The following is a 26,794-nucleotide window of genomic DNA, read 5'->3' on the forward strand; positions in this document are numbered from 1 at the left end:
GGGGTGACTGAAGTGTGTGTGTGTGTGTGTGTCTCTCTCTCTGTGTGTGTGGATGGGGGGGATATTATGGGATGCCTGCCCCCTGATCTCTTTGTATGTGTGTGCGCGCGCGCGGGGTGTGTGTAGTGTGCGAGGGAGAGAAAGAGGAGACGGCGTCGTGCGCACACGCTGCCACAAAAACACGGAAATATATTTAAATTGTATGTATACCGTTACCTTAACAAAAAGAGCTTCCAAGTATTGACTGATAGACAAAGTGAGCCCGGAGTTACTGTTTTGGAAGCTGTGTGAATCAAGTTGTGAGTATCTCAGTTTTTGATTGTATTGTTTGTAAATTTACTTGAGTCAGGGCAAGATGGTCGGGGTAAGATAGCCTCGGATGCCGGCTTGTTGCGGAGATAATTTGTGATCAACGCTAGATATTAGTGTGTGTGTGAGAGTGTGTGTGTGTGTATGAGTGGTGCGGCTCGTTTCTTTAGTTCGTCTCAAATCTGAACCTGGCCGCCGGTCAAGCTCGGCTAGCACGCATGCTAATGGTACGGAAACTAACGATAGTGGCAAGATGGCATGTCAGCTGAACGCAGAGATGGAATGAGTGAGGGTGCTAATCTTCGTGGGCTGTCCAACTTCATGGACAGATAAAGTTGGATTTATTGTCCAAGAAGAAGTCCATGCGGTGGCTGTTTATGCTGCTCGGTGTTTTACCGGGTGCTGTGTTTTCAAAGCTCTTTGCTGCTAAATATTCACTTCCGTTTTCTTTTTTTGTTCTTATTTCCCTTGTCGAAACCTGGCCGGCTGCCCTCTCCTAACTACACGATACACACCACGACTTGGACCGACGCAAGACTGAGTCAGAACTCTGGATTATCCGACAAACAAATAACTTTATTTAGTTAGCTAAACTGTTAGCTAACTAAATAGAAAGTTTTCTGCTGTCCGCTATGTCTGGAAGCGAGGATGACAGAGATGATTATGGAGCCCCCGACGACCGGTTAATGCACGGTAAGACAAGGCTCATTTGTTAGCTCGGGTTGCTAATGTTCACACTGGTTGTAGGCTAGCATGAGCAGATGTTTTGTGACATTCATATCAATCATGTTTCGTTAGCAAAATGCTCGCTAGTCAATGCTGCTAACTGCCGGGTAGCTAATGCTAGCTGCAATATTAGCAAAGTCGCTCCTTTCCGCGGCTGCACTTTTGATCGACACCTTTAAAAGTCACTCTGCTTCACCCCGACCACAGCCAGGTGCGGCGTGGCTGATAGATGCTTTGTCGTGAAGTCACGCCGACTGACCGGCATGTTCCCGGGGCCTAACGCTAGCCAGCTACCGGTATTTTTTTTACGTGTCGATGACAAGATGGAGGCAGCCAGTTAGCTTGGAAGCTGGCGGATGACGTTCCGAAGCGTTCCCCTCCTCATGGCCGGCGCCTTCGGTTTGAGTGTGGGAAAAAGTAAAAGTAATTCTGTTTAGTAAAAAATCTATATAACATCTTACCTAACCGTTTATCTTCTCTAATATTGAGCTGCTGGTTTAGACAGGCTGCTGCGACCGAAGAACGTTTTGTTTACAGTCGGTATTATTCCGATGAGCACGCGCGTGCACGCTGGAACCATTGAGAACAAATAGTCCTACAAGTAGCCGCAAGTGCTAAAATCGAGTCAAAAGCCGCATTTCCTTCATCAAATAGCGCCTTTTTTAAAAGAATCTGACAAGTGATGCTGTGTAAACAACATGCTGTGCAGTCAGAAACAGAAGCCTGCAGAAAGCTGCGGACGTACTTTACGTTTTCTGATACAAATGCACGTTTTTGCTCTTATGAACAAGCAACTTAAATTTGATTTCGATGCAAGTCGTGTTTGTTTTGTCAGGTTATGATCTCAGACAATGGAAATGCACATGGACTCAGGTAGAAGCCTGCACTGAAGGAAGTTCAAGTCACAAGCTAAAGCTGCAGCTGATTCTGATCATTATTGATGAATCATCGAGGCTATAAATTGTCAGGTTTCCCGGAGTTGATCATGTTTCTGTCAAAGATGATCATTTTACAATCATATAAAAGACTGAACTGAAACCAGAAAATGATTCATGTCTGCTTAAAAAAACTTCACAGATTCTGAAAATAGCTGGATTAATTTTCCGATGCTTCAAATTATAGATTCATTGATATGTTTCAGCTCTCGTTTTCGTAGGCAAATTGCAAATCAGTTGCATGTGTTGACCTTTAAGATTAGCTTTTACTGCTTTTTGAGCAGCGTTGAGTAGTTCCTCATCAGTTCCCCATTAACTTGTTTTCTTTATTGTTCTGAGTCAAAACTTGAGACTTGAATTGATTTATTTTATTTTAAGCTCTGAAGTGCCATTTCAAGTCTGCAGGAAATCAAATCTGAAGGAGGAATCCAGGTTGCCCCTGTTCCTTATTTTAAGGCTGATATGATCTCACACCCACTGTCAGTCTCTGGGCTTTAATAAGCTTATGGGCAAATTTATATTTCCCAAACTTTCAACCAATACAAAGCACCATCACATTGCTTACAGGGAGCCTCAGTGTGACTCTGGGTTTCTTTTAACAGTCCTTAAACATGGATTTCTTTCCCCCACTTGAATTTACCGTTGTGCACACGGCCTGGTCTCCTTTATCTGACCTAAAAAGCTCATCACATTACAGCGTCTTCCATACCAGGTACATCTTAATGGCAGCTTGCCATTTACTTTTTACCATAGTCAATTACATTAATAGGCTCAGAGCGCCATACTGCTTCGCTTTGGAGCCGCTGAGGTGCTGCCAAACTCTGGACTGAGGTCCTCTCTGTCATAAGGCCTGCAGGGGTGTGTAGTAAATCGTAATGACTAATCAGTAGTAAATGACAGTCTGAACCACTGCAGCAAACTGCTTTGACTCACCCACCCCAAGGGCAACATGTAGAACAGGGTGGTAACCCAAACCACTCGCTTTACTAGTCCTGGTTCTGAGTCCCCTGTTGGTTTTTAATCACAGACCACTTTGATATCACTTCACACCAGGTGAATGTGGTTGCAGCCCGGCAGGGGTGGAGAGAGGCCTTAATTATCCTGCTCAAGTAAAAACTCTGTGCACTGTTGAAAACAGGAAAGTAACAGTTGATCACTGCAAAGGGGGAAATGTGGCGTCCGGGTGGTGTTAACTAAAGTATGAGCCCCAACAATCAGTCCGTCACTTCCTTCCATCACAATATAGATACTTATCTAAATACAAGTACATGAGAGAAATGGCTCGATACATCAGTTGTTTACCTGCTGAATCAGCAAATTCAGTACCGGCGTGGGGTTTGTGTTTTATTTCCGGCCGAACATGCAAGTGTCTGCCGATGTGAAGCATCTTCACGTCTTTCTGTTCGGTAATGTTACCAGACGGCCCAAATAGGCCGACGCACAGCCGAGCCGCCCCTCTGTATGTCTTAACCATGAAATGTCTCCGCTGGCCTGATTTGTAGACGATGAGGAAGAGGAGATCTCGGAGACTGAGACTCCGAAGGTGAAGAAGAAGAAGAAGGCCAAGAAGAGCAGAGAGAGCAAGGGCAGCAAGAGGCGGTCACGCAGAGAGGTGAGGATGCAGGTTATTGTGTGTGTGTGTGTGTGTGTGTGTGTGTGTGTGTGTTGAGCTGTTTAACCCCATGTCCAACGTGATGTGTTAAACTGAAACTGAGAACAATAAAATGTTCATTAAGCTTCACTCACAATCAAAAGCACGACTGTCTGCAGACTGTGATGATCCTCTCATGTCGCCAAAACGGCCAATCAAATCCAATTTGATGGCAAGTAGTTATGATTGTAAAAGACTTCCTGCCCTCATATGCTAAAATTTAGCAGACATATCTTTTTATTTACTCTTAAACTTTCTGTATTTTACACGACATGTTTAACATTTAGACATTCCAAACAAATGTAATCTGTTTATGTCTCATCTTTTTCAAGTTGACAACCGTTCAGTCTTTTTTTAAAGTCACTCCCATCAAAACATCCTTGTAGAACAGATTTTTATCTCGCAGTGTTTCATGCTCTTGTAAGAAAATCTCGTCCAATTCCAGGAAGAAATCTGCTCCGTGTCCATTTCCCTTTATCCTTGAATATTGTGTTCTCAGTTTGCTGACTGCTGTCTTTGCCCTCCTTGTTCCAGGAGCTTCCCATCAGCTCCCCAGAGCCCATGGACATGGGCGGGGCGGAGGAGCCCGAAGATGGCGTCCCTGCCCAGCGCTCTGACAGCGAGGGCAGCGACTACACTCCGGGACGCAAGAAGAAGAAGAGAGGCAGCAGCGGGAAAGAAAAGAAGAGGAGCAGCGCCGGGGCCGAGAGGAGCGCCTCCAAGAAGAAAGACCCGGAGCCCGAGGAAGACGAGGATGAAGACGATGACGATGGCTTGGTGAGTAAGACCACGCAGGGTGTTTCAGGGGAGAAAGTAACGTGTTATCGCAAAGTTTCTCAACTCATAAATCAGCTTAATCCTTAACTCTCTGAACATTTTCGAGCCAAAGAATCAGGCAGGGAGAGTTCGTCTGTTCTCAGGGCAGAAAAGCATCAGACACAGCATCTGCACCATAATCAGGCGTGAAAAATCTCCTCCGAACATCCAAAAACTCAATAATTGTAATGAGTTATAGGAATTCGTTTGAACCAGGTTTCATGCGTACTTGTGTGGAATCTAATTAAAAAGCTAAATTACAGTCAGCTCAAGCTGCAGGCTTCCCCAAATATAGCGTGTGTAGCATTGATCAGTTCTACAATAAACGTTGAATCAGTCAAACTTCATCGCGTCAGGTGGCCGACGGGCAGCAATAAAAGTGAGATTTAGGACATGAGAAGTGAGGGATTCATCTCGGATTGAAGATTTTGCCCACCGGATCGCCTGTTATGTTTCTGATTGCTGCACTGGTTTGATTCTGTGTGCAGGAATAATCTTAAAGGACCACACTAGTGTTTTTGCACGTGTTTCAAATCATTTAAACTTAACGTTTTTGGCGGCCGGCCTCAGTGCTTTTTACTGTGTGTTTAAATTAAATTTGCATTATTTTTTATCATTGTCACATTGCTGCCTCCTGTATGTCACCTCATATTGATAATGTCACTTCTGAGGGTCTGCTGATGGATTACCATCAAATCAATGGACACCAGTGTGCTTCTGATCTGCAAAGAAGTGCACTAAAATTTCAGAAACACAACAGTGTCTTCTGCTAAATACTCAGCTGTAGTGTGAAGTGTATGTAAGTTGTTGTTAACGGGCCAAAACACTGATCTGGTCCTTTTAAAGTGTGCCGTGTGACCGTCAAACCAAACAATGCAGACACAACGTGCAGCTGTGGTGTGGCACCCATGCAGCTGGGGCAGGGTCCAGGTACCTTTTTTTGGCTTAAAATGTTGAGCATCTAATTCCCATCAACCAGATGTCTTTGTTTTTGGAGTGTAACTTTTGTGACAGGCCGCTCTTTGCACCGCGATGAGCACCTATGGGCTGCGTACCTGTAATGGAGTCTGATGTGAGAGATGGTTAAACAAAGAGCTGTGTCTGCTGGACTCGCAGCCCGGCGGCCAATAGGGGGCCTTGTAGTTAATGACACTTATGCAAGGGGTGGCGTGGGGTGGGTGTGTGTGTGTGTGTGTGTGTGTGTGTGTGTGTGTGTGTGTGTGTGTGTGTGTGTGTGTGTGTCTGGGGCGGGTTTGTAAGGCATATATGCTGTTACCATGGTAACCCCGCCTGGCGCCGCTCTGCACTGCGCTCGTGACCCTTTTCTTTTTGGTTAGATAAACACATTTTAATTCACCGGCAGAGCCGCCCTCAGTCCGGTCTGCAGCGCCTTCTGCAAGGCAGCGAAACGGGAAGCGCCGTTGGTGAGCGGCCAGTGGAGGAGGAGGAGGAGGAGGAGAAGGAGGAGGAAGGCACAGTTTGCATCAGAGATGAAGAGCAGAAACCACTGCTCACCTGCTCAGGGCCTTTAAACGTCAGGGGATGAGCTCCAATCTGCAAGAAGTCGGTTTTACTGGCCGAAATATTCCCAGTCTCAGCAGGCGACCGCTCCGAGGTGTTTCTGACCCCGAGCTGAAACGATTCGTTTAGACTCCCAATTAACAAAAAAATCAACAAGCATCTGGTTTGATGATTGATTTGTTTCTCATTTTTCAAAGAGGCCAAAGATTTTGTGGCTAAAATCTGAGGTTTCGCTGCTTTTCTTTGTCTGTTGTGATAATAAACAGAATATGTTTGTGGTTTTGAGCTATGAGTGATACAAAGGAAGTGATGTGAGTCTCTGAAGTTATGATTGTGAAACCAGGGCTGCAACAGATGTTTTCTCTTTTTTTGTGTTTGACTTGTCCATTTATGTCAAATTTTATGGCGACAAAAAAAAATCCTGAGCAAAATCCTCCATTTGAATAAAGCAATTTGAAGGTTTAAATTAAATCACCCTTCTTTGATGAATGTACTTCATCAGGTCCTCAGCATAAATACATAAAAGCTTTAAGAATGAAGCTTCAAACTGTGTTTTATGGAGCAAGACCAGCTGATCAAGAAAATAATGAGCACGTTTATCTATAAAGAAATAATTGTTAGTTTCAGCCTGAGTTTGCTTCGATGTGAGCGGCTGTCAATCAGCAGTTTGACAGCTGGGACGAAGTTTAGCGGCAGGTAAATCTACTAAATCTACTTATTAGATATTTTCATGGTGTCTGTTTGCTAGTTTCAGACGCTCTTCATCAGCTGCTTAAACCCCATAACCACACAAGTACACTCTGGTAAAGACAATTAGGTCAAAGTTAACCAAAAAAAAAATCTCCATTAATTCCAGATGGAAGTCTGTCGTTGTGTAAAGACTCAGATAACCTGAGCACCTGTGGCATGATCATTTTTTTCATTGTGAGGTACGATAATGGCTTTCCAGGGCAGCAACAAAGGTGTTTTTGTCAGAGGTGGAAGCTTTGGCTTTTGTGATGGACAAAAACACAACAGCACTCTTCAAGAACTCTTAAAAAACGCCACCGCCGCTCCCACGCGCCTGTCACTCGGTCAGAGCGTGATCAGCCGCGCCGCCATCGTCCAGCAGGAGCTTCTTACGTAAAATTTGTTTGTTGTGAATAATAAACGTTCAGAAATGCACTCGGCACCTCGTCTGGTCTCTTTAGCACACATTGAATTATGGGAAGAACAGCTTTGCACATTTTGGGGCTCGTCTGCTAAACCAGGCTGTCCTCCACACTCCGGTTATCTAATCAGTTGATCAGATTGGTATTGACGACTCCTCACACAAACAGGCTGTGCAGAGTTTTCATGTTCTGGTGTTTGTACAGGAAGTCTTTCGTCACTCATGACTGTTGACGGCATCTTCCAGCTGCTGTGTAACGTTACGTGAAGTTTTTACCCACGAGGCTCTCTGTCATCAGTGTGTTCACAGGTGTTTTACCTGCTGGTGTGATTGTAACAGCTCAGACTCTCTTTTTTAATGGGCTTTGTGCAGCTTTGGTTATGTTTTTATATTCCTTTGAACCTGTCGCTCTGACGCTAATGAAGCTTCTGTTGTTGTTGTTTCCTGTAGGAGCCGAAGTCGTCAGCCCAGCTGCTCGACGACTGGGGCATGGAGGACATCGACCACATCTTCACTGAGGAAGACTATCGCTCCCTGACCAACTACAAGGCCTTCAGCCAATTCGTCAGGTAGCTGGATACACTCACACAGAGCTGACAGTGGGTCACAGACCACTGGTGGATGGTACCAAGTGTTCACACGTCTTAAGAAATATGAACGTTGGCATTAATGTGTGGCACACCGGATACTTGTCCTGCTCCTGTGACCAGATTTGGAAGGAAAATGAGCTGAAATTGCCCAATGATTTCTAAAAACTTTAAATTGTTTTATTTCCCTCACCTCCAGGCCCCTCATCGCAGCCAAGAACCCCAAGATCGCCGTGTCCAAGATGATGATGGTTCTGGGCGCCAAGTGGCGCGAGTTCAGCACCAACAACCCTCTGAGAGGAGCCGCTGCTGCCAACGCCGCCCTGGCCACCGCCAACGTACCGGCTGCCGTCGACAACATGGTGGCGGAGGTCGCCCCGGCTGCTGCAGCGCCGCCGGCCCCAGCGGAGCCTCAGCAGCCCCCGCCGCCGCCTCTACGCAAGGCTAAGACAAAGGAAGGCAAAGGTACAGTGGAGATGAGGAGTGAATGAAATAACATGCTGGGTTTGGATTTCCCAACCAGGCATCAGAGCAAGTGTCTCTTTTAAGGAAATCGCTGTTCTGATAGCTGTTGGTTGTTTAGTCACCCAGTTTGTGGGTCTGAGGCTGCTCTGTGCGTGACTGACCCCCGCCTTTCTGGTTTGTGTGGGCAGGTCCCAACGCCCGCAAGAAGTCAAAGTCTACACCGAAACCACAAGAGAAGAAGAATAATGCCAAGACCAAAAAAGTGGCCCCTCTCAAAATCAAACTGGGAGGCTTCAACAGCAAGCGGAAACGCTCGTCGGTACGACCCGTCCGTCCTCTCCGACCCTTCCTTACTGAGACGTTACAGCAAAGTGCCTTTAAATATGCCGTTTGTCTCCTGTGTCGCGCAGAGCGAGGAGGATGAGCCTGACGTGGACAGCGATTTCGAGGACGGCAGCATGAACAGCGTCTCCGTCTCAGAGGGATCCAACAGCCGCAGCAGCCGCAGCAAAAAGAAGCCGTCCAAGAGCAAACCCAAGAAGAAGAAAGGTACGCCTTCGCTCCCTGGGTGCATGAGCCGATACGCAATTCAGTTTTCCCTCCTTTCACCTTTTTTTCTTCCCGCTCTTACTGTTTATTGGCCTGGGTTGGATGTGCAGTAGTTTTTGTGGACCCTGTGGGAGCCCGTCACCCCGGCTCTACCTGTTGAGCTGTGAACGGCTGCAGATGCAGCCTGCAGATCGCAGATTAAGCAAACAGTGGTGAATGGTAATGACTTCACGCCGAGCACAGCATTAAAAGTCTTTGGAATGCATAACAACATGAGGAGGTGTACACACACACACACACACACACACACACACATACACACATACATTAGTCACTGTGACTGACTCAGCAGAGTTTGGTAAATTTAGAAGACGACATCTTGGTCTTGGTTGTTGCCCACTGATGCATCCTCTGTAGCTGCTGTCACAGGACCGAAGCGGCGCTCAGACAACGTCACGGCTGAATTCAGATCAGCATCTGAAAGAGGTCAACAAGTCGTCATCGAGACACGGCTGCTCCGGAGTGGAAATCCCTCCAAACTGCAGTTGTGGGGTTTGGTTTGGTCTCTGGGGACCTGAGGTGAAAGGTTAGGGCTATTTGCTGAACATGTAGTCCTTGAAATCTGACAGATTGCACACACAGGATGTTGTGTTTCTTTCTGAAATGTCAAACACGTTAAGAAACGCCACAACTCCTCTGACAAAATGTCAAACTCTTCACTGTGAGTTTTAGTTTTATTTAGCCCTGCGTCATATTTAGTAAATATGGAGGAATGAGCATTAAAAAGCAGATTTGCCCGTCAAAGTGGATATTTCTATTTCCCCCGTGAAACCCTTCAGTCGCAGTCTGTTGATGCTGTGGAGGAAATGGGTTGTCGAGGGGGGAAAATGACTCACCAAGTGGGTTTTCCTCTGACAAACAACATAAACACACAGCAGAAAGTCATAACTGCTGAGCCTGGATGGCAGCACACATCACATCCTGTGGTAAATATCAGAATGTCAGGAGGCGTTTTGGTGAACGTGTTCTCTGTTAAACCAGAAGCAGAGGACGGTGACGGCTACGAGACGGACCACCAGGACTACTGCGAGGTGTGCCAGCAGGGCGGAGAGATCATCCTGTGCGACACCTGTCCCAGAGCGTACCACATGGTCTGCCTGGACCCCGACATGGAGAAAGCCCCCGAGGGCACCTGGAGCTGCCCGCACTGTGTAAGCAACGTGCTCGTTTAACCACATGACTCAGGTTCAACCACTCAAAGGAAAACATAACATCATCTTCCTGAAACAATGGAAGTGACAGTGAATTCAGAGACTCCTCAAACCTCTCCTGCAGTATAATCCACTTCTTTTGCCGTTGATAGTTGTCTCCAAACACTCAAACATGATGAGAACAAACTCAATCTAAGCATCCTCTGAAGAGTCAAAGTCCTTTTATTCTTCTCATTGTAAGAAAGCTGCTTACAATGGCTCTGCTTCTTTTCTCAGAGCTTGTCTGTGTTGTATTTATTTCATATTGTGTGTCGATTTATAGATAAATACACCACTGTCTGTTATTTAGCTTCTGTTATTTATTACCAAAGTCATGACTTGTTTGGAATATTCTGAGCACGCAGATGAACAGTGGAGAAGAGGATTATGCTGCAGGAGTATCTCATGTGGCTCATTTGATGCATTTCTTGCAATAAAACTGAGGGAGTTTACTGTGGCAAGTCTGACAACAGCAGTTCCTTTGTGAAGCCCAAACTCAAAAAGCGAGCACTGCTTTTGCTTAAGCATAACTTGTGTCTGATGCGCAAAAGTTAGATTTTTAGTGGAGTAAGTGCAAGAGTAGACTGATTCTTCCTAAAGAGGGCTCAGCAGATGGTCTCTGCAGGTCTGAGAGATGGTCTCAGTGTGAGGAGAATGAAACATCAGGCTTTACGAGACTGTTTCCGTGTTCAACACAGATTAAAACCTTCAAATCAAGATTTTTTTCAGCAGGACAGAAACTTAAAATATAAAACCTGAATTTTCCCTCAATTCCAGGAGAAGGAGGGCATCCAGTGGGAGGCCCGGGAGGAGGGCTCAGACGCCGACGAGGACAACGGCGAGGCTGGAGAGATGGAGGAGGACGACCACCACATGGAGTTCTGCAGGGTGTGCAAAGACGGAGGAGAGCTCCTCTGCTGCGACTCGTGCCCCTCGTCCTACCACATCCACTGCCTCAACCCGCCGCTCCCAGAGATCCCCAACGGGGAGTGGATCTGCCCCCGCTGCACGGTGAGCCGCCGACGGTCGGGGTCAAGCTGGGTGATTGACGAGAAGTGTGAGCCGTCAGAGCAGTGACGGCTGAGGCGAGACGACGTGCAGCAAAGTTTACTCATTGATCCAGTGGACTTTTCTGCTCGGCGCTGCTTGATTGGAAGAAGTATTTCATTGATCCGGGAGGTGTTTTCTGTGCTTGTTCGGGTCAGCACGGTTTGATTAGTGGTTAAAAAAACAGTCATGGTCTCAATCCACAACCACCTCAAGAGACCGAAAAACATCAGTGAAGACTTACAATAATCACTCAAGAGAATAGGAGGACAGGTCTGCTGATTGTCTTCTTGAAAAATGTCCATCACAGTTTCCTGGAGCCAAACGTGACGTCTTTAAATGCGTCTCATATTTTTTTCCCCTCTTTCTTCTCCTCCAGTGTCCACCCATGAAGGGGAAGGTCCAGAAGATCCTGACGTGGCGGTGGGGAGACCCTCCTGCCCCCACGCCAGTCCCCCGCCCTCCAGACCTTCCGGCCGACGCCCCCGATCCCGCCCCGCTGGCAGGGCGGCCGGAGAGGGAGTTCTTCGCCAAGTGGTCCAACATGTCGTACTGGCACTGCTCCTGGGTCACCGAGCTCCAGGTGTGTGGAATACACACATGTACGCACACACGCACACACACACGCACACACTCTAACCTTCTTCTTCTCTCTCCCGTCTAGCTCGAGCTCCACTGTCAGGTGATGTTCAGAAACTACCAGAGGAAGAACGACATGGACGAGCCGCCTCCCATCGACTTTGGCGATGGAGAGGAGGACAAGAGCGTTAAGAGGAAGAACAAGGACCCCATGTACGCACAGCTGGAGGAGAAATACCTCCGCTTTGGCATCAAGATGGAGTGGCTGATGATCCACCGCATCCTCAACCACAGGTAGAAGTTTTTGAACTGCAGTACTTTCTCATAGAAAACAAGAGACTGCGTTTATGTGAAGCCTTTTCATTTTACTAATAATGAAGTAAGCAGCCAATCAGAATAGAGCTGCTTTAGAATATACCAGAATAGCACGTCTGGTCCTGAATGGAGTTTCTAAAAACCTTTTCATCGAATTTTGTTCCAATTACTTTCTATTCATGATATCTAAAGTCTCTGCCTGTAAGATGTTCCCTTGACAAGATGCACCACTCAGTCTAATGTTTCTGCCCTTGTCTTTCATTTTTTATCCTTTTATTTAACAAGAACAGTCTCTCGAGTTTGGCCTTTCCCCTTTTTTACAAGCACTCTTTGGCACAGGTTTCTCTTTTTTGAAGGTCGTATAAATAAAGAGATTTAAACTGGTTTTTATTACATATTTCACCCAATTACAGGAACATTTTGCTCGACATTGACAAGCCATTGCTTTATCAGTTAATATACGCCAGGAATGGTACATTTGTTAAACATAATGTGAAATTTAACGCTGCCTAATCAAACCAAACATGAAGAAAGCTTGAATTAAAGTGAATTTTTCCTTTGCTTTGCTGTGTTTTCCAGTGTGGACAGGAAGAATAACGTCCACTATCTGATCAAGTGGAGAGAGCTGCCGTACGACCAGGCGACCTGGGAGGCCGAGGACATGGACGTCCCTGACTTTGACACCTACAAGGTGCAGTACTGGAACCACAGGTAAGACAGACTGACCCCGACACACACTAACACACACTGTCAACCGACAGTACTCCTTTACTAACTGTGTGTGTGTGTGTCAGAGAGCTGATGATGGGAGAGGAGGGGAAACCCGGGAAGAAGATCAAGTTGAAAGGAAGAGTGAAGCGGCCCGACAGACCTCCGGAGAACCCCGTGGTCGACGTAAGTCTGCAGAACTTCTTCACTGAACTGACCATGACGGACTTCATCCAGTGTGCTCTGTTAAGCCTAACACCGACAACATCTTTTTTCCAGCCGACCATAAAGTTCGAGCGTCAGCCGGAGTACCTGGACAGCACGGGGGGGACGCTGCACCCCTACCAGCTGGAGGGGCTCAACTGGCTGCGCTTCTCCTGGGCTCAGGGCACCGACACCATCCTGGCTGACGAGATGGGTTTGGGAAAGACGGTCCAGACCGCTGTCTTCCTGTACTCGCTCTATAAGGAGGTGGGTGGCTGTGAGATAGTGTTTGTCTGCTGTGAAGATGTGTGTTTCGCTCCTTCGGGGGCCACACACACTGAAACTGTATACACTGGTTTTGTGGTGAAATGCTTTGGGAATGTTTCCTCTCAACCGCTTTGCTGCAAACATGAGCTGCGACATGAACTCAGAGCTGAGTTTTGACTTAATTTTGTCCTCTTCATGGTCCTTTATTACATTTGTTCCATATTTAGTTTAAAACTAATGAATTTGACCTTTTTTTAACTCAATCCTGGCTGAGCAGTCATTGCTGAGCCTTCCTGCATGTCACTGCGTAGCTGGCGTCCTATTGGACGGGAGCCATCCAGCCATTTTGTATAAGTCAAGTGAAATCTGACGACATGAAGTTCGATCTCAAACAGTAAACATTCAGACACTGATCATGTGTGCGGCTGCTGCCACCTAAAGGTGGGAGGTCAGAATACACTTCCTGCCAGAGCAGCAGGAGCTCCATGAAGGTCCTAAACACTCTTTCAGACCGCAGATGTTTTATGTTTTCACCCTTTCTGTTATACTTTGTTTTAAATGTGTTTTTCAGAGGTAGAGGAGATGTCGTGTCACAAATGACTCGAATCCACGATACAGTATCAGGATGTTTGTCGAGAGTTTTCAGTCTTTCATGTGTAAAAATTACACCAAACATAAAACTGGAACTTTCTCAATAATCAATTAACCGTTTAAGTTGTTGACTAAAATTGCCAGAAATGTACAGATATACGCAGGTGTTTTACTCCTCTGTCATAGTAAATTGAATATCTTTAGGTTCTGGACTGAAAAGTCAGCGTTGGCGCTTGGTGAAAGTTGGACGTTTATTTGCTGTTTTTGACTAAATAACAAAAGATTCATCAAGACAAATGAACAAAGAAGCTAATCGTCGGATTAATTGTTTTTAATTCATTGTTAGTTTTGGCTCATGTGGAAAGTTCAACATTATCAAAGATCTGATCCAGTCAGTTGTGTTTTGAGTCTCCTGGTGCCTCGAAGGTTTGAGTCAGCTGCAAAGTGAAACAGACAAATCTCAGAACTGAATGGAGACTCGTTTGTCTTGTGACAGTGATGCTAACTCGCACAGGCATTATTACATAAAACCCAGGACCTCTGGTCTGTGTCACATGGTAAACTGACCTCCCCTCTCCACCCCAGGGCCACTCTAAGGGGCCCTTCCTGGTTAGCGCCCCGCTGTCCACCATCATCAACTGGGAGAGAGAGTTTGAGATGTGGGCCCCCGACATGTACGTGGTGACGTACGTGGGAGACAAAGACAGCAGAGCCGTCATCAGAGAGAACGAGTTCTCCTTCGAGGACAACGCCATCCGCGGGGGGAAGAAGGCCTCCAGGATGAAGGTGAGAGGAGGCGCCACCGAATGAAGACATTTAATAGAAACGTTCAGAGAAACCAAGTGACATTTCAGAATTAGGTTGAAAGTCTTACTTTAACACCTTTTGCGTCGATGTGCTCCAACAGAAAGACTCGTCGATCAAGTTCCACGTCCTGCTGACCTCCTACGAGCTGATCACCATCGACATGGCCATCCTGGGCTCCATAGACTGGGCCTGCCTGGTGGTGGACGAGGCCCACAGACTGAAAAACAACCAGTCCAAGGTACGGACAGGCATGCCGACACATGGGATTCATTGTGGTCGAACTGTCCTTTAAAGAGACTGTCAGTGATTTCTTATTAACAGCTGGAATAAACGCGTTTGCAGAAGTTTCTCTGAAGCTGAAGCTGCTGTAAAAATGCTTTCTTTGTTTCCTCTGCTGTAGTTTTTCCGGGTGTTGAACAACTACCCTCTGCAGCACAAACTGCTGCTGACTGGAACTCCTCTGCAGAACAACCTGGAGGAGCTTTTTCACCTGCTCAACTTCCTCACACCTGAGAGGTTCAGGTAGGCTGCGGACTCTGTTCTGTCACATGTTCATTTTCAGGCCCTGTAGTCTTTGAACAGTAATACATGGATGCCGATGAAGGTGCAGAATCAGCAGCTGTCATTCGCCCTCTGTGTTCGCAGTAAACTGGAGATCTTCCTGGAGGAGTTCGCCGACATCGCGAAGGAGGACCAGATCAAGAAGCTGCACGACATGCTGGGTCCGCACATGCTCAGGAGGCTGAAGGCCGACGTCTTCAAACACATGCCCTCCAAGACCGAGCTCATCGTCAGAGTGGAGCTCAGCCCCATGCAGAAGTGAGTCAGGAGGGAGGGGGCGATGGCGGGGGTTATTTTTGGTTTTTCTCAGCGTCGATCTCTCCAAAAGATCAGACTTCTGCACAAATAGAGGCCTAAACTAAATGTGCGTGTCGTCTGGTTGCAGGAAGTACTACAAATTTATCCTGACGAAAAACTTTGAGGCTCTGAACACCAAAGGAGGAGGAAACCAGGTGTCTCTGCTCAACGTCGTCATGGACCTCAAGAAATGCTGCAACCACCCCTACCTCTTCCCCGCGGCTGCCATTGTAAGAGCCAAACATCAGGTGGTTTGTTGTAGAAGAGAAGTTTGTGTTTCAGCCAGACGGTGGAAACATTTTGATCCCTGTGGAGGCAAATCGGTCTATCGGTCTACTTTAGATTTAATTGGTTTTGTGAAGAATTCTTCCGAAAATACAACTTCTTTCGGGAGCCGTCTGTAACCAAACTCTCCGCAGTCATTTCACTGTTTACAAAACCGAAACGTTTGATTGGTCGCCCCAAACAGGAAGCTCCAAAGATGCCCAATGGGATGTATGATGGCAGCGCTCTCACAAAGGCTGCTGGAAAACTGCTGTTACTGCAGAAGATGATGAGGAAGCTGAAGGAGGGAGGACACCGAGTGCTCGTCTTCTCTCAGGTAAGAGACCAGAGAAGCGTCTTCTGCTCCACCTTCAGGCTCTGAAGGAACAGTGAAATCATCCTTTCTCCCAATTTTAAAGTCTCACCCCCTTTCCTCTCCCGTGTTTCGCTGCAGATGACCAAGATGTTGGACTTGCTCGAGGACTTCCTGGAGAACGAGGGCTACAAGTACGAGAGGATTGACGGAGGGATCACTGGAGGGATGAGACAGGAAGCCATCGATCGCTTCAACGGTGAGACTGAGAGCGCAGACGCCGCCGCTTTGTTTTCTTTAGTGGTTCATCTTCAGCCTTTTCTGCGTCTTCCCTCTTTGAATCCTGCTTTCTTTTTCATTTGTCTTTCTTGTGCTTTAACTGCAGACTCTTAACCCAGCTCCTCACAGCGTAACCTTGAATACTTACTCTGCAGTTTTAAATAGCTTTTTACTCGATCTCTTCTCATTAATGCAGAAGCTGCTGATTAACACACACCTGTAGAACTGCTCTAAAGAGACCTTTTTCTCTCTCTCCATCGTTTTTTGCCTCAGCTCCTGGCGCTCAGCAGTTCGCCTTCCTGCTGTCGACGAGGGCCGGAGGTCTGGGTATCAACCTGGCCACCGCTGACACCGTCATCATCTACGACTCTGACTGGAACCCCCACAACGACATCCAGGTACAGACGGAGCCCCGCCGCCATCTCTGCTCCTTCTGATTAGTTTAGTGTTTTCATGTTCATTTTAGTATAAAAGTGGGTTTTATTTTACTGTCATTCATTTAAAACTTCTAGAAACAGCTTGTTGAAAAGGTCAGCAGCTCTTTTTAAAGCTCTTAACTCGACTGTTTGTGTTACTCCTCCGTTTCCAGGCCTTCAGCAGAGCTCATCGTATCGGTCAGAACAAGAAGGTGATGATCTACCGCTTCGTCACCAAGGCCTCTGTGGAGGAGAGGATTACTCAGGTAAACAGGACAGCTGCAGCACATCTGCTACATTAATGCTACCAAAGAGGAGCAGTACGTTTCTAGCTGAAGTCGTCATTTTCTAAGACCTTTACCTCGAGACTGAGCAAAACTACACGAGCTACATGTAAAAACTGATTGTGTAGCTGGTTTAAAACCTGATTTGTGTCACACTTTCAATTCATTTAATATAATAACAAATCCCCCTCTTTCTTCTCCGCTGCCTCCACCTTTCCTTTTCTTTCCAGGTTGCTAAGAAAAAGATGATGCTGACTCATCTGGTGGTCCGACCTGGTCTCGGATCCAAGACGGGCTCCATGTCCAAGCAGGAACTGGACGACATCCTCAAGTTTGGAACAGAGGAGCTCTTCAAGGACGAGGGAGAAGGTGAGAGCAGAGACCGTACAGGTCTGCAGGGACGGAGTTACATGGAGGTGATGTATTAACTGATGCGTGTTTTCAGGTGAGAACAAGGAGGAGGACAGCAGCGTCATTCACTACGACGACAAGGCCATCGACCGTCTGCTGGACAGGAACCAGGACGCCACCGATGACACGGAGCTGCAGAGCATGAACGAGTACCTGAGCTCCTTCAAGGTGGCTCAGTATGTGGTCAAAGACGAGGAGGAGGAGGTGAGTTTCTTTTAGGAGCAATGAGCCAGTCTCAGTGCTCCTGGTGATGTATTTTGTTGGGTGTAGTTAGTGTAATCAGTGGAGGACGGATAAAAAGAAATGAGCATCATCTGAACAAAGGCAAACTTAAGTACCCACAGCGTTCACAGTTTCCACGTCTCTCCATCGTTTCTTTCAGGAGGAGGAGGTGCAGCGGGAGATCATCAAGCAGGAGGAGAGCGTGGATCCAGACTACTGGGAGAAGCTGCTGCGTCACCATTACGAGCAGCAGCAGGAGGATCTGGCTCGCAACCTGGGCAAAGGCAAACGCATCCGCAAGCAGGTCAACTACAACGACGGCTCTCAGGAGGACAGAGGTGAGAGCGGAGGACAGAGTTTGGAAAATGTTTGTTCACAATCCGAGTCCGTAAATTCTCGAGTGTTTACTGTCTGAACACACAGATTATTTCACTTCATGCGAAATCACGTCGATCTCACGCACATCTGTGTGCATTTCCAGTTGTGGCGCTTTGAGCAGAAGGTGATGCACGATCGCACCGAGCTACGCTCAGCGTTTACGTTTGACAAAGGGAGGATTGTGTGTCTTCAATCATGAGACCACATTACCCATAATGCACGGCACACAACTGCCATGATCTTAGTCTGTTGAGCAGAAGCAGGAAAATGCCGGAGCCGCCCACACACACACACACACACACACACACACTCAGACACTTTGGGCCACAGGAAACAGACTGTGGGGACAGTTTATGACACAGCAGCAGAGACGTTTGTGTTCACGAACGTAAGCAGCGAAGATTTCTACCACAGCTTCATCGGAGCAGACGTCGAGCTGATCTGAGGGTTTGCAGTTGTTCCAAACGGTCACACACACTAATCATTAAATATGTTAATAACTGTTCAGGCGGTCTGTCCTGGAAGACCTTTGTGTTTGTCTGTTGTTCACGTGTGAAGTGGCAGGAATAGAAAGAAGTTCAAACCCAGCTCACACTGCGAATGTTGGAGATTGCAGGTCTTGACTTGTTGTGTTGAAATCTTCCTGGGCTGCGGATTAAAAAGTATTTCATTTTTCTCTCAAAGCCGATTGGCAGGATGACCAATCTGACGGCCAATCAGATTACTCCGTGGCGTCTGAGGAGGGAGATGAGGACTTTGATGAGCGAACAGAAGGTAAGAACCAGTTTCATTTGGTGGTGTTGTGTCACATATGCGGAAAGATGTTGCTTCTAGATTTCATCTGGAAGCCTTTTTTTTTTTTAAAGGCCAAATGAACAAATACCTTTCATCAGAAGACTCAGGATTAGCGGAGTCATGGCTACACACCAAAAATAAAGATATAATTAATGCAGCTTACCTGCCTCCCTGCAGAGCTTCAGTCATTATCTGTATAATCACCATCTGTTTCCTCTCTGCAGCCAACTCCCGCAGGCCGAACAGGAAGGGCCTGAGGAACGACAAAGACAAACCGCTGCCCCCCCTGCTGGCCAGGGTGGGAGGCAACATCGAGGTGAGCAGCTCGGCTCGTCCGGGACCGTCTGTTTCAAACGGATCCTCGTGGTTCAGAGGCAGTGAAGTGTTTCGTTTCTGTAATCCAAGCTTGACGCTTTCTGTTCCCAGGTGTTGGGTTTCAACTCTCGGCAGAGGAAGGCCTTCCTGAACGCAGTGATGCGTTATGGGATGCCTCCCCAGGATGCCTTCACCACCCAGTGGCTGGTCCGAGACCTTCGAGGGAAATCTGAGAAAGAGTTCAAGTAAGAAACGTCTCACACCAAAAACCAATGTGTGGACATCAGTGAGACTCTAAAGACCACGAAGTTTCAGACTTTGTTTATTAAAATGTGAATTTGATCATATGAATCATATTATTTTGAAATCATCCACTTAATGTATGCGGACCCTGTCTGGCTTCTTTGTTTCTCGTGTTCTTCTTCTACCATTATTGGCAGTTTTTGCCAACCTTTTTTTAATTAAACTTCACTTAAATTCATATGTAGAGAAAGAAAATTAAGAAATTTCCGATTCATAATCAGCTGTGAGACTTAAGGAAGGATGATTTTCAGCTGTTTATTACATTAAACAACTCTTTTATTTCCTTCATATCATTTTTTCGTGCCTCCTCCGTTGACCCTTTGCTCTCCCTCTCTCAGGGCCTACGTCTCCCTGTTCATGCGTCACCTCTGCGAGCCCGGCGCTGACGGGGCCGAGACCTTCGCAGACGGCGTCCCCAGAGAAGGCTTGTCGCGGCAACACGTCCTCACTCGCATCGGCGTCATGTCGCTCATTCGCAAGAAGGTATTGAACGCAGCTTCGTCTCTCTTGGACTTGACTTTTTTCATAATAGAGGAAGCAGAAGCAGAAAAGGAAACTGTTCAGTGGTTCCAGCTACAGTATTTAGTCTCTAAGAGAGTTGTTTGATTTGTTAACTTTATTACCCACGAAGGGAAATTGATTTGCAGTGAAGGTACAAAGAGATAAAAAGATAAATGAATGTTATTTGCTGCCTGAGTGCTGCAGCAGATATGCTCCTTCAGCAGTGACACGTTGAGCGCTGACAAGTCGCCGTCGCTATGACGAGTCGCCGTTGTCCCGACGAGTCGCCGTCACTCTGACCGTGTCTGCTTTGCCTTTTCCAGGTTCAGGAGTTCGAGCATGTGAACGGTCAGTGGTCGATGCCCTGGATGGCCGAGCTGGAGGAGAGCAAAAAGGCAGCCCAGCCAGAGTCCCCTGGAAAAACCCCGTCCACCGGCACCCCCGCCGACACGCAGCCCAACACACCTGCTCCAGGTAACGCACGCACACACACACACACACACACACACACACTCTCTTAGATTTCAGTGCATTACACTAACTGTGGTAGTCACTTACTGTAAATACAATAAATCTTCCTTTCCTGAGGAAGGTTTTTACAAAGTACATTAAAGTAACATAATAAATGAGTGTGTTTTTCTCTGCAGTTGACGACTCTTCGTCAAAGAATGACGACACAGAGAAGGAGGTGAAGAAGGAGAAGGAGGCCGAGGTGGAGAAGAACGGCAAAGAGCCGGCAAAGGCCAGCGACGAGGTACAGACACAACATGTCTGAGTGTCCGGGATAAAAGCAGCCTCTCTGGATTCTGGACATTTTTATTTTTCCAGGATGTGTCACAACATTGAACTTTCCCTGCAGGTGATCGCCATCCCGGACGACGACGAGAAGAGTCCGGCGGTGGAGCAGGAGAGCAAGAAGAACGGCGAGGAGCCGATGGAGACGGACAAGCCGAGCAACGGCGAGGCGGAGAGCGTGAAAGAGAAGGAGGAGGGGAAAGAGAAGGAGGGAGAGAGCGAGAAGAAGAGTTCAGAGGGAGGAGAGGAAACCAAGTCGCCTTCAGAGGCCAAGACAGAGGGTTCAGAGGTCAAAGCTGAGGACCCCGAGGTCAAAGGTAAAACTGTTTTGTTTTAGTTTTCGTGTATGTGACGACATTTAAATTATTCTTTATTAAAAGAAAACCAGAAGCAAATCAAAGCAGGTAGAACAGTGATCAGAAGGAGGGAGCTTCAGCCATTGAGTCCCATCACCTCATCAAACCAATGTTTAACATTCATTTATTTGTCTTTGAAAACTGTATTGAACGTAACACGTTTCAGTTCATCCAGTACAGAAGTTTTTTAAGTGTACACATTTCTTTAAGGTTGTTCTCACTTTCCAAACGTATGAATTTCAGGATTCACATTCTGTGAATCTGAGCTGCAGTCAGACGTCGTCTCTGAAAGTCACCACTGAAAGAGTGACATCCTGTGTTTTCATCTTTAAAATCTCTGTTTCACTCTGTTCTGCAGCAGAAGAAAAGACAGAAAAGATGGACACCACTCCTCCTGCAGACGAAAAGAAAGGTAAATATATATAATATTTCATCATAATAAACAGGAAAATGACTTGAGAGCATAAACAGTTTTGCTCTCAGTGCGTCTCAGCTATAATAGAGTCTATTCTCATGTTTCCTTTTAAGCTCCTGCTGCAGATCTGAAGGAGGATAAGGAGGCGGTGAAGCCGGAGGAGGCGACCAAACTGCAGAACGGAGACAGCAACAAGGAGAGCGGAGCCTCAGCCGCCGCCGCTGCCCCCGCCGCCGCTGCTGCCGCCACCGGAGCAGCCAGCGAGGAGAAGAAGAAGGCCAAGACCAGATTCATGTTCAACATCGCTGACGGAGGATTCACAGGTGAGCACAGACACACACACACACTCACACACACACACACACACACACACAGAAGAGTTTAAAGCTCTTTTTCTAATTTTTTTCTAATCTTCTCCTCTCAGAGCTTCACTCTCTGTGGCAGAACGAGGAGCGCGCCGCCACCGTTACGAAGAAAACCAACGAGATCTGGCACCGGCGTCATGACTACTGGCTGCTGGCTGGCATCATCCAGTATCCTTTTCCCACTTGTGATTGGCTCTCGCTGGGGTGGGGGTGTAACCGGGAACTCTTTGGTGTTGTTTCTTAGTTGTTTCGTTGTTCCCCTTGACCGTGGCGCCCTCCAGACACGGCTACGCCCGCTGGCAGGACATCCAGAACGACGTGAAGTTCGCCATCCTCAATGAGCCTTTTAAGGGAGAGATGAACCGAGGCAACTTCCTGGAAATCAAGAACAAGTTCCTCGCCAGGAGGTTCAAGGTAGGTTGACCTTCACCGACGGAGCGAAACACTGAAACTTTACGTCAGTATTGTTAGTTTGAGTCCTCCTGGTTCCTCTTGTGTCATTGCAGCTCTGTATGCTCGTTCCTGGTTAAGCCTGAAAATGTTACGGTTTAGAATTCCAGGAATCCAGGAGTTAATCGTTTTAATAGATCAGTGAAAATATATTGAATTAATGTAATTGGATGAAAGCCTTCTGCAAACGTCAGCCATCATCTGCACGAGTTCTCCTGAGCTCTCTGTTCTACGACCAACCAGGACGCTCTCAGTTGTTCAGCGATGCTTACGTTGACCTTTCGTTAACGTTGACGCCCCCTCCTCCTCTCCCCCCCTCCAGCTGTTGGAGCAGGCGCTGGTGATCGAGGAGCAGCTGCGTCGCGCCGCCTACCTCAACATGTCAGAGGACCCCTCCCACCCCTCCATGGCGCTCAACACCCGCTTCAGCGAGGTGGAGTGTCTGGCCGAGTCCCACCAGCACCTCAGCAAGGAGTCCATGTCCGGGAACAAACCGGCCAACGCCGTCCTGCACAAAGGTGAGGCGGAGCGCAGGAAGTGGGACATCTCAGGGCTTTTTCACACATGAAGATCAGATTAACTGTTTCACACCAGTGTGTTCCACTTTTCTCTCCTGACAATCATAATAATATTAATGATAATAATCCTAAAATGGGTCTTTCTCTCTCTCTCTCTCTCTCTCTCTCTCTCTCTCAGTGCTGAAGCAGCTGGAGGAGCTGCTGAGTGACATGAAGGCGGATGTCACCCGCCTCCCGGCAACTATCGCCCGGATACCACCGGTTGCCGTGCGACTGCAGATGTCAGAGAGGAACATCCTGAGCCGGCTGGCGAGCCGAGGACCAGAGACACAGACACAGGCACAGACACAACAGGTACACACACTACAGGTACAAGTAGAGGCACAGACACTAGTACACATGTTGTAGGTAGAGGCACAGACTATAGTACAGATACTAGTACACATGTTGTAGGTAGAGGCACAGACTCTAGTACAGATACTAGTACACATGCTATAGGTAGAGGCACAGACACTAGTACACATGCTGTAGGTAGAGGCACAGACTATAGTACAGATACTAGTACACATGCTGTAGGTAGAGGCACAGACTCTAGTACACATGTTGTAGGTAGAGGCACAGACTATAGTACAGATACTAGTACACATGTTGTAGATAGAGGCACAGACTATAGTACAGATACTAGTACACATGCTGTAGGTAGAGGCACAGTCTATAGTACAGATACTAGTACACATGTTGTAGATAGAGGCACAGACACTAGTACACATGCTGTAGGTAGAGGCACAGATACTAGTACACATGTTGTACGTAGAGGCACAGTCTATAGTACAGATACTAGTACACGTGTTGTAGATAGAGGCACAGACTATAGTACAGATACTAGTACACATGCTATAGGTAGAGGCACAGACTCTAGTACAGATACTAGTACACATGCTGTAGGTAGAGGCACAGACTATAGTACAGATACTAGTACACATGTTGTAGATAGAGGCACAGACTATAGCACAGATACTAGTACACATGCTGTAGGTAGAGGCACAGACTATAGTACAGATACTAGTACACATGCTATAGGTAGAGGCACAGATACTAGTACACATGCTGTAGGTAGAGGCATAGACTGTAGTACAGATACTAGTACACATGCTGTAGGTAGAGGCACAGATACTAGTACACATGTTGTAGGTAGAGGCACAGACTAGAGTACAGATACTAGTACACATGTTGTAGGTAGAGGCACAGACTATAGTACAGATACTAGTACACATGCTGTAGGTAGAGGCATAGACTATAGTACAGATACTAGTACACATGCTGTAGGTAGAGGCATAGATTATAGTACAGATACTAGTACACATGCTGTAGGTAGAGGCATAGACTATAGTACAGATACTAGTACACATGCTGTAGGTAGAGGCACAGATACTAGTACACATGTTGTAGGTAGAGGCATAGACTATAGTACAGATACTAGTACACATGTTGTAGGTAGAGGCACAGACTATAGTACAGATACTAGTACACATGCTGTAGGTAGAGGCACAGACTATAGTACAGATACTAGTACACATGCTGTAGGTAGAGGCACAGTCTATAGTACAGATACTAGTACACATGTTGCAGGTAGAGGCACAGACTATAGTACAGATACTAGTACACATGTTGTAGATAGAGGCACAGATACTAGTACACATGTTGTAGGTAGAGGCACAGACTATAGTACAGATACTAGTACACATGCTGTAGGTAGAGGCATAGACTATAGTACAGATACTAGTACACATGTTGTAGGTAGAGGCATAGACTATAGTACAGATACTAGTACACATGCTGTAGGTAGAGGCACAGTCTATAGTACAGATACTAGTACACATGTTGCAGGTAGAGGCACAGACTATAGTAGATACTAGTACACATGTTGTAGATAGAGGCACAGATACTAGTACACATGTTGTAGGTAGAGTCACAGACTATAGTACAGATACTAGTACACATGCTGTAGGTAGAGGCACAGATACTAGTACACATGTTGTAGATAGAGGCACAGACTATAGTACAGATACTAGTACACATGCTGTAGGTAGAGGCACAGATACTAGTACACATGTTGTATGTAGAGGCACAGACTATAGTACAGATACTAGTACACATGCTGTAGGTAGAGTCACAGACTATACTACAGATACTAGTACACATGTTGTAGGTAGAGGCACAGACTATACTACAGATACTAGTACACATGTTGTAGGTAGAGGCACAGACTATGGTACAGATAGTAGTACACATGCTGTAGGTAGAGGCACAGACTCTTGTACAGATACTAGTACACATGTTGTAGGTAGAGGCACAGACTACAGTACAGATACTAGTACACATGCTGTAGGTAGAGGCACAGACTATAGTACAGATATTAGTACACATGTTGTAGGTAGAGACACAGACTATAGTACAGATACTAGTACACATGCTGTAGGTAGAGGCACAGATACTAGTACACATGTTGTATGTAGAGGCACAGACTTTAGTACAGATACTAGTACACATGCTGTAGGTAGAGACACAGACTTTAGTACAGATACTAGTACACATGCTGTAGGTAGAGGCACAGATACTAGTACACATGTTGTAGATAGAGGCACAGACTATAGTACAGATACTAGTACACATGCTGTAGGTAGAGGCACAGATACTAGTACACATGTTGTATGTAGAGGCACAGACTATAGTACAGATACTAGTACACATGCTGTAGGTAGAGTCACAGACTATACTACAGATACTAGTACACATGTTGTAGGTAGAGGCACAGACTATAGTACAGATACTAGTACACATGCTGTAGGTAGAGGCACAGACTATGGTACAGATAGTAGTACACATGCTGTAGGTAGAGGCACAGACTCTTGTACAGATACTAGTACACATGTTGTAGGTAGAGGCACAGACTACGGTACAGATACTAGTACACATGCTGTAGGTAGAGGCACAGACTATAGTACAGATATTAGTACACATGTTGTAGGTAGAGACACAGACTATAGTACAGATACTAGTACACATGCTGTAGGTAGAGGCACAGATACTAGTACACATGTTGTATGTAGAGGCACAGACTTTAGTACAGATACTAGTACACATGCTGTAGGTAGAGACACAGACTTTAGTACAGATACTAGTACACATGCTGTAGGTAGAGGCACAGGCACTGACTTGGTGTATAAACCTACTGACACGTCAAGCTGTTATCTTATCTTGTACACACTGTCAAACAAGCTTCCTGCACGTGTCATTTAAATAATGTCAAAATTAATGTTTAACTTTTAAGAAATAAAGCAGATTTTTTTTTTGCTTTTTCTCAGAACTATCACAGATTCACACACAGCTTCTCAGAGCTGCTTGTTGAAACTCTTCTTCACTTTCTTGCTGATGCTAAGACAGTTATCTTATTTTGGCTTCGCTTAGCTTAGCTTAGCATAAAGACTGGAAGAAGAGGGAAACTGTTAGCCTGCGTCTGTCCAATTGTATAAATTAACACTGTGTTAATTAGTGAGCCTTGTTTCCAGACTTAATGCTCAGCTAACGCCTGCTGCCTGTTGTCTTGTGGATTTTCAGCTAACTCGTTGAAAACGTGTTGTTGTAAGCAAAACTAACGTCCTTGTTTGTGTTTCCCTCCTTCAGATGTCGCAGCAGTAGACTGACACTCTGCTCTTTACCTCGAAAACCACCCCCTGCCTCACCTCGACATTCCTGATTGGTGCACAGCAGACTAACGGAGAGCGCGCTCAAGCTTGAAGCCACGCCCAGTTCACTTTTTTCCCTAAACAGACTTTACAGAGTTTTTCTGGAGGATCGAATCCCTTCCCGAAACCCAAGTTTGAGGCTGTGGACAGAAAAGCTATTTTATTTTTTTTCCTCCTTTTTTCAATTTCTGTATTAATATTATTGATATAATGTTATTATGATGGTTTTTTGGGACCTAAATAAAAAAATGTAATGAATAACTTGTTTGTGTCAGTTGGGGAGACGAAGCTTTCTTCTTACTTACACTTCCTGTTTGTCACCAGCAGGCAGAA

General features: G+C 46.4%; 1 protein-coding gene across 4 annotated transcripts; it reads left to right on the forward strand.

The window, feature by feature from the left end:
* The first annotated feature begins 33 nt into the window (after nucleotides 1-33).
* chd4a (chromodomain helicase DNA binding protein 4a) lies at nucleotides 34-26,716 on the forward strand. 4 transcript variants are annotated; one of them, XM_076753864.1, is made up of 41 exons: nucleotides 34-299; nucleotides 846-1,002; nucleotides 3,473-3,582; nucleotides 4,156-4,398; nucleotides 7,559-7,677; nucleotides 7,895-8,160; nucleotides 8,349-8,479; nucleotides 8,571-8,709; nucleotides 9,751-9,920; nucleotides 10,737-10,970; nucleotides 11,386-11,589; nucleotides 11,671-11,879; nucleotides 12,480-12,611; nucleotides 12,695-12,794; nucleotides 12,888-13,079; nucleotides 14,256-14,456; nucleotides 14,578-14,715; nucleotides 14,878-14,999; nucleotides 15,123-15,296; nucleotides 15,424-15,565; nucleotides 15,805-15,936; nucleotides 16,054-16,171; nucleotides 16,465-16,589; nucleotides 16,781-16,873; nucleotides 17,122-17,260; nucleotides 17,337-17,506; nucleotides 17,685-17,862; nucleotides 18,587-18,676; nucleotides 18,922-19,013; nucleotides 19,124-19,257; nucleotides 19,654-19,798; nucleotides 20,140-20,290; nucleotides 20,464-20,570; nucleotides 20,676-20,928; nucleotides 21,326-21,379; nucleotides 21,496-21,705; nucleotides 21,807-21,915; nucleotides 22,029-22,161; nucleotides 22,520-22,715; nucleotides 22,894-23,084; nucleotides 26,400-26,716. In XM_076753864.1, the coding sequence occupies exons 2-41, from the start codon at nucleotides 942-944 to the stop codon at nucleotides 26,412-26,414; spliced, it is 5,922 nt and encodes a 1,973-aa protein (XP_076609979.1). In that variant the 5' UTR covers nucleotides 34-299; nucleotides 846-941; the 3' UTR covers nucleotides 26,415-26,716. The 4 variants fall into 4 exon arrangements, with proteins under 4 accessions (XP_076609979.1, XP_076609981.1, XP_076609980.1 ...); XM_076753866.1 differs by having other exon boundaries at nucleotides 21,329-21,379; XM_076753865.1 differs by having other exon boundaries at nucleotides 9,754-9,920.
* Nucleotides 26,717-26,794: the final 78 nt, after the last annotated feature.

This window comes from Chaetodon auriga, chromosome 17 (genome assembly GCF_051107435.1).
Source record: "Chaetodon auriga isolate fChaAug3 chromosome 17, fChaAug3.hap1, whole genome shotgun sequence".
In the NCBI taxonomy this organism is placed as follows: domain Eukaryota; kingdom Metazoa; phylum Chordata; class Actinopteri; order Chaetodontiformes; family Chaetodontidae; genus Chaetodon; species Chaetodon auriga.

Coding starts and splice junctions, on each gene's coding strand:
- chd4a (XM_076753864.1), top strand. CDS start 942: ATGTCTGGAAGCGAGGATGACAGAGATGATTATGGAGCCCCCGACGAC. Junction 8,480..8,570: donor GCAAGCGGAAACGCTCGTCG/GTACGACCCGTC, acceptor TGTGTCGCGCAG/AGCGAGGAGGATGAGCCTGA. Junction 13,080..14,255: donor TGTACTCGCTCTATAAGGAG/GTGGGTGGCTGT, acceptor TCTCCACCCCAG/GGCCACTCTAAGGGGCCCTT.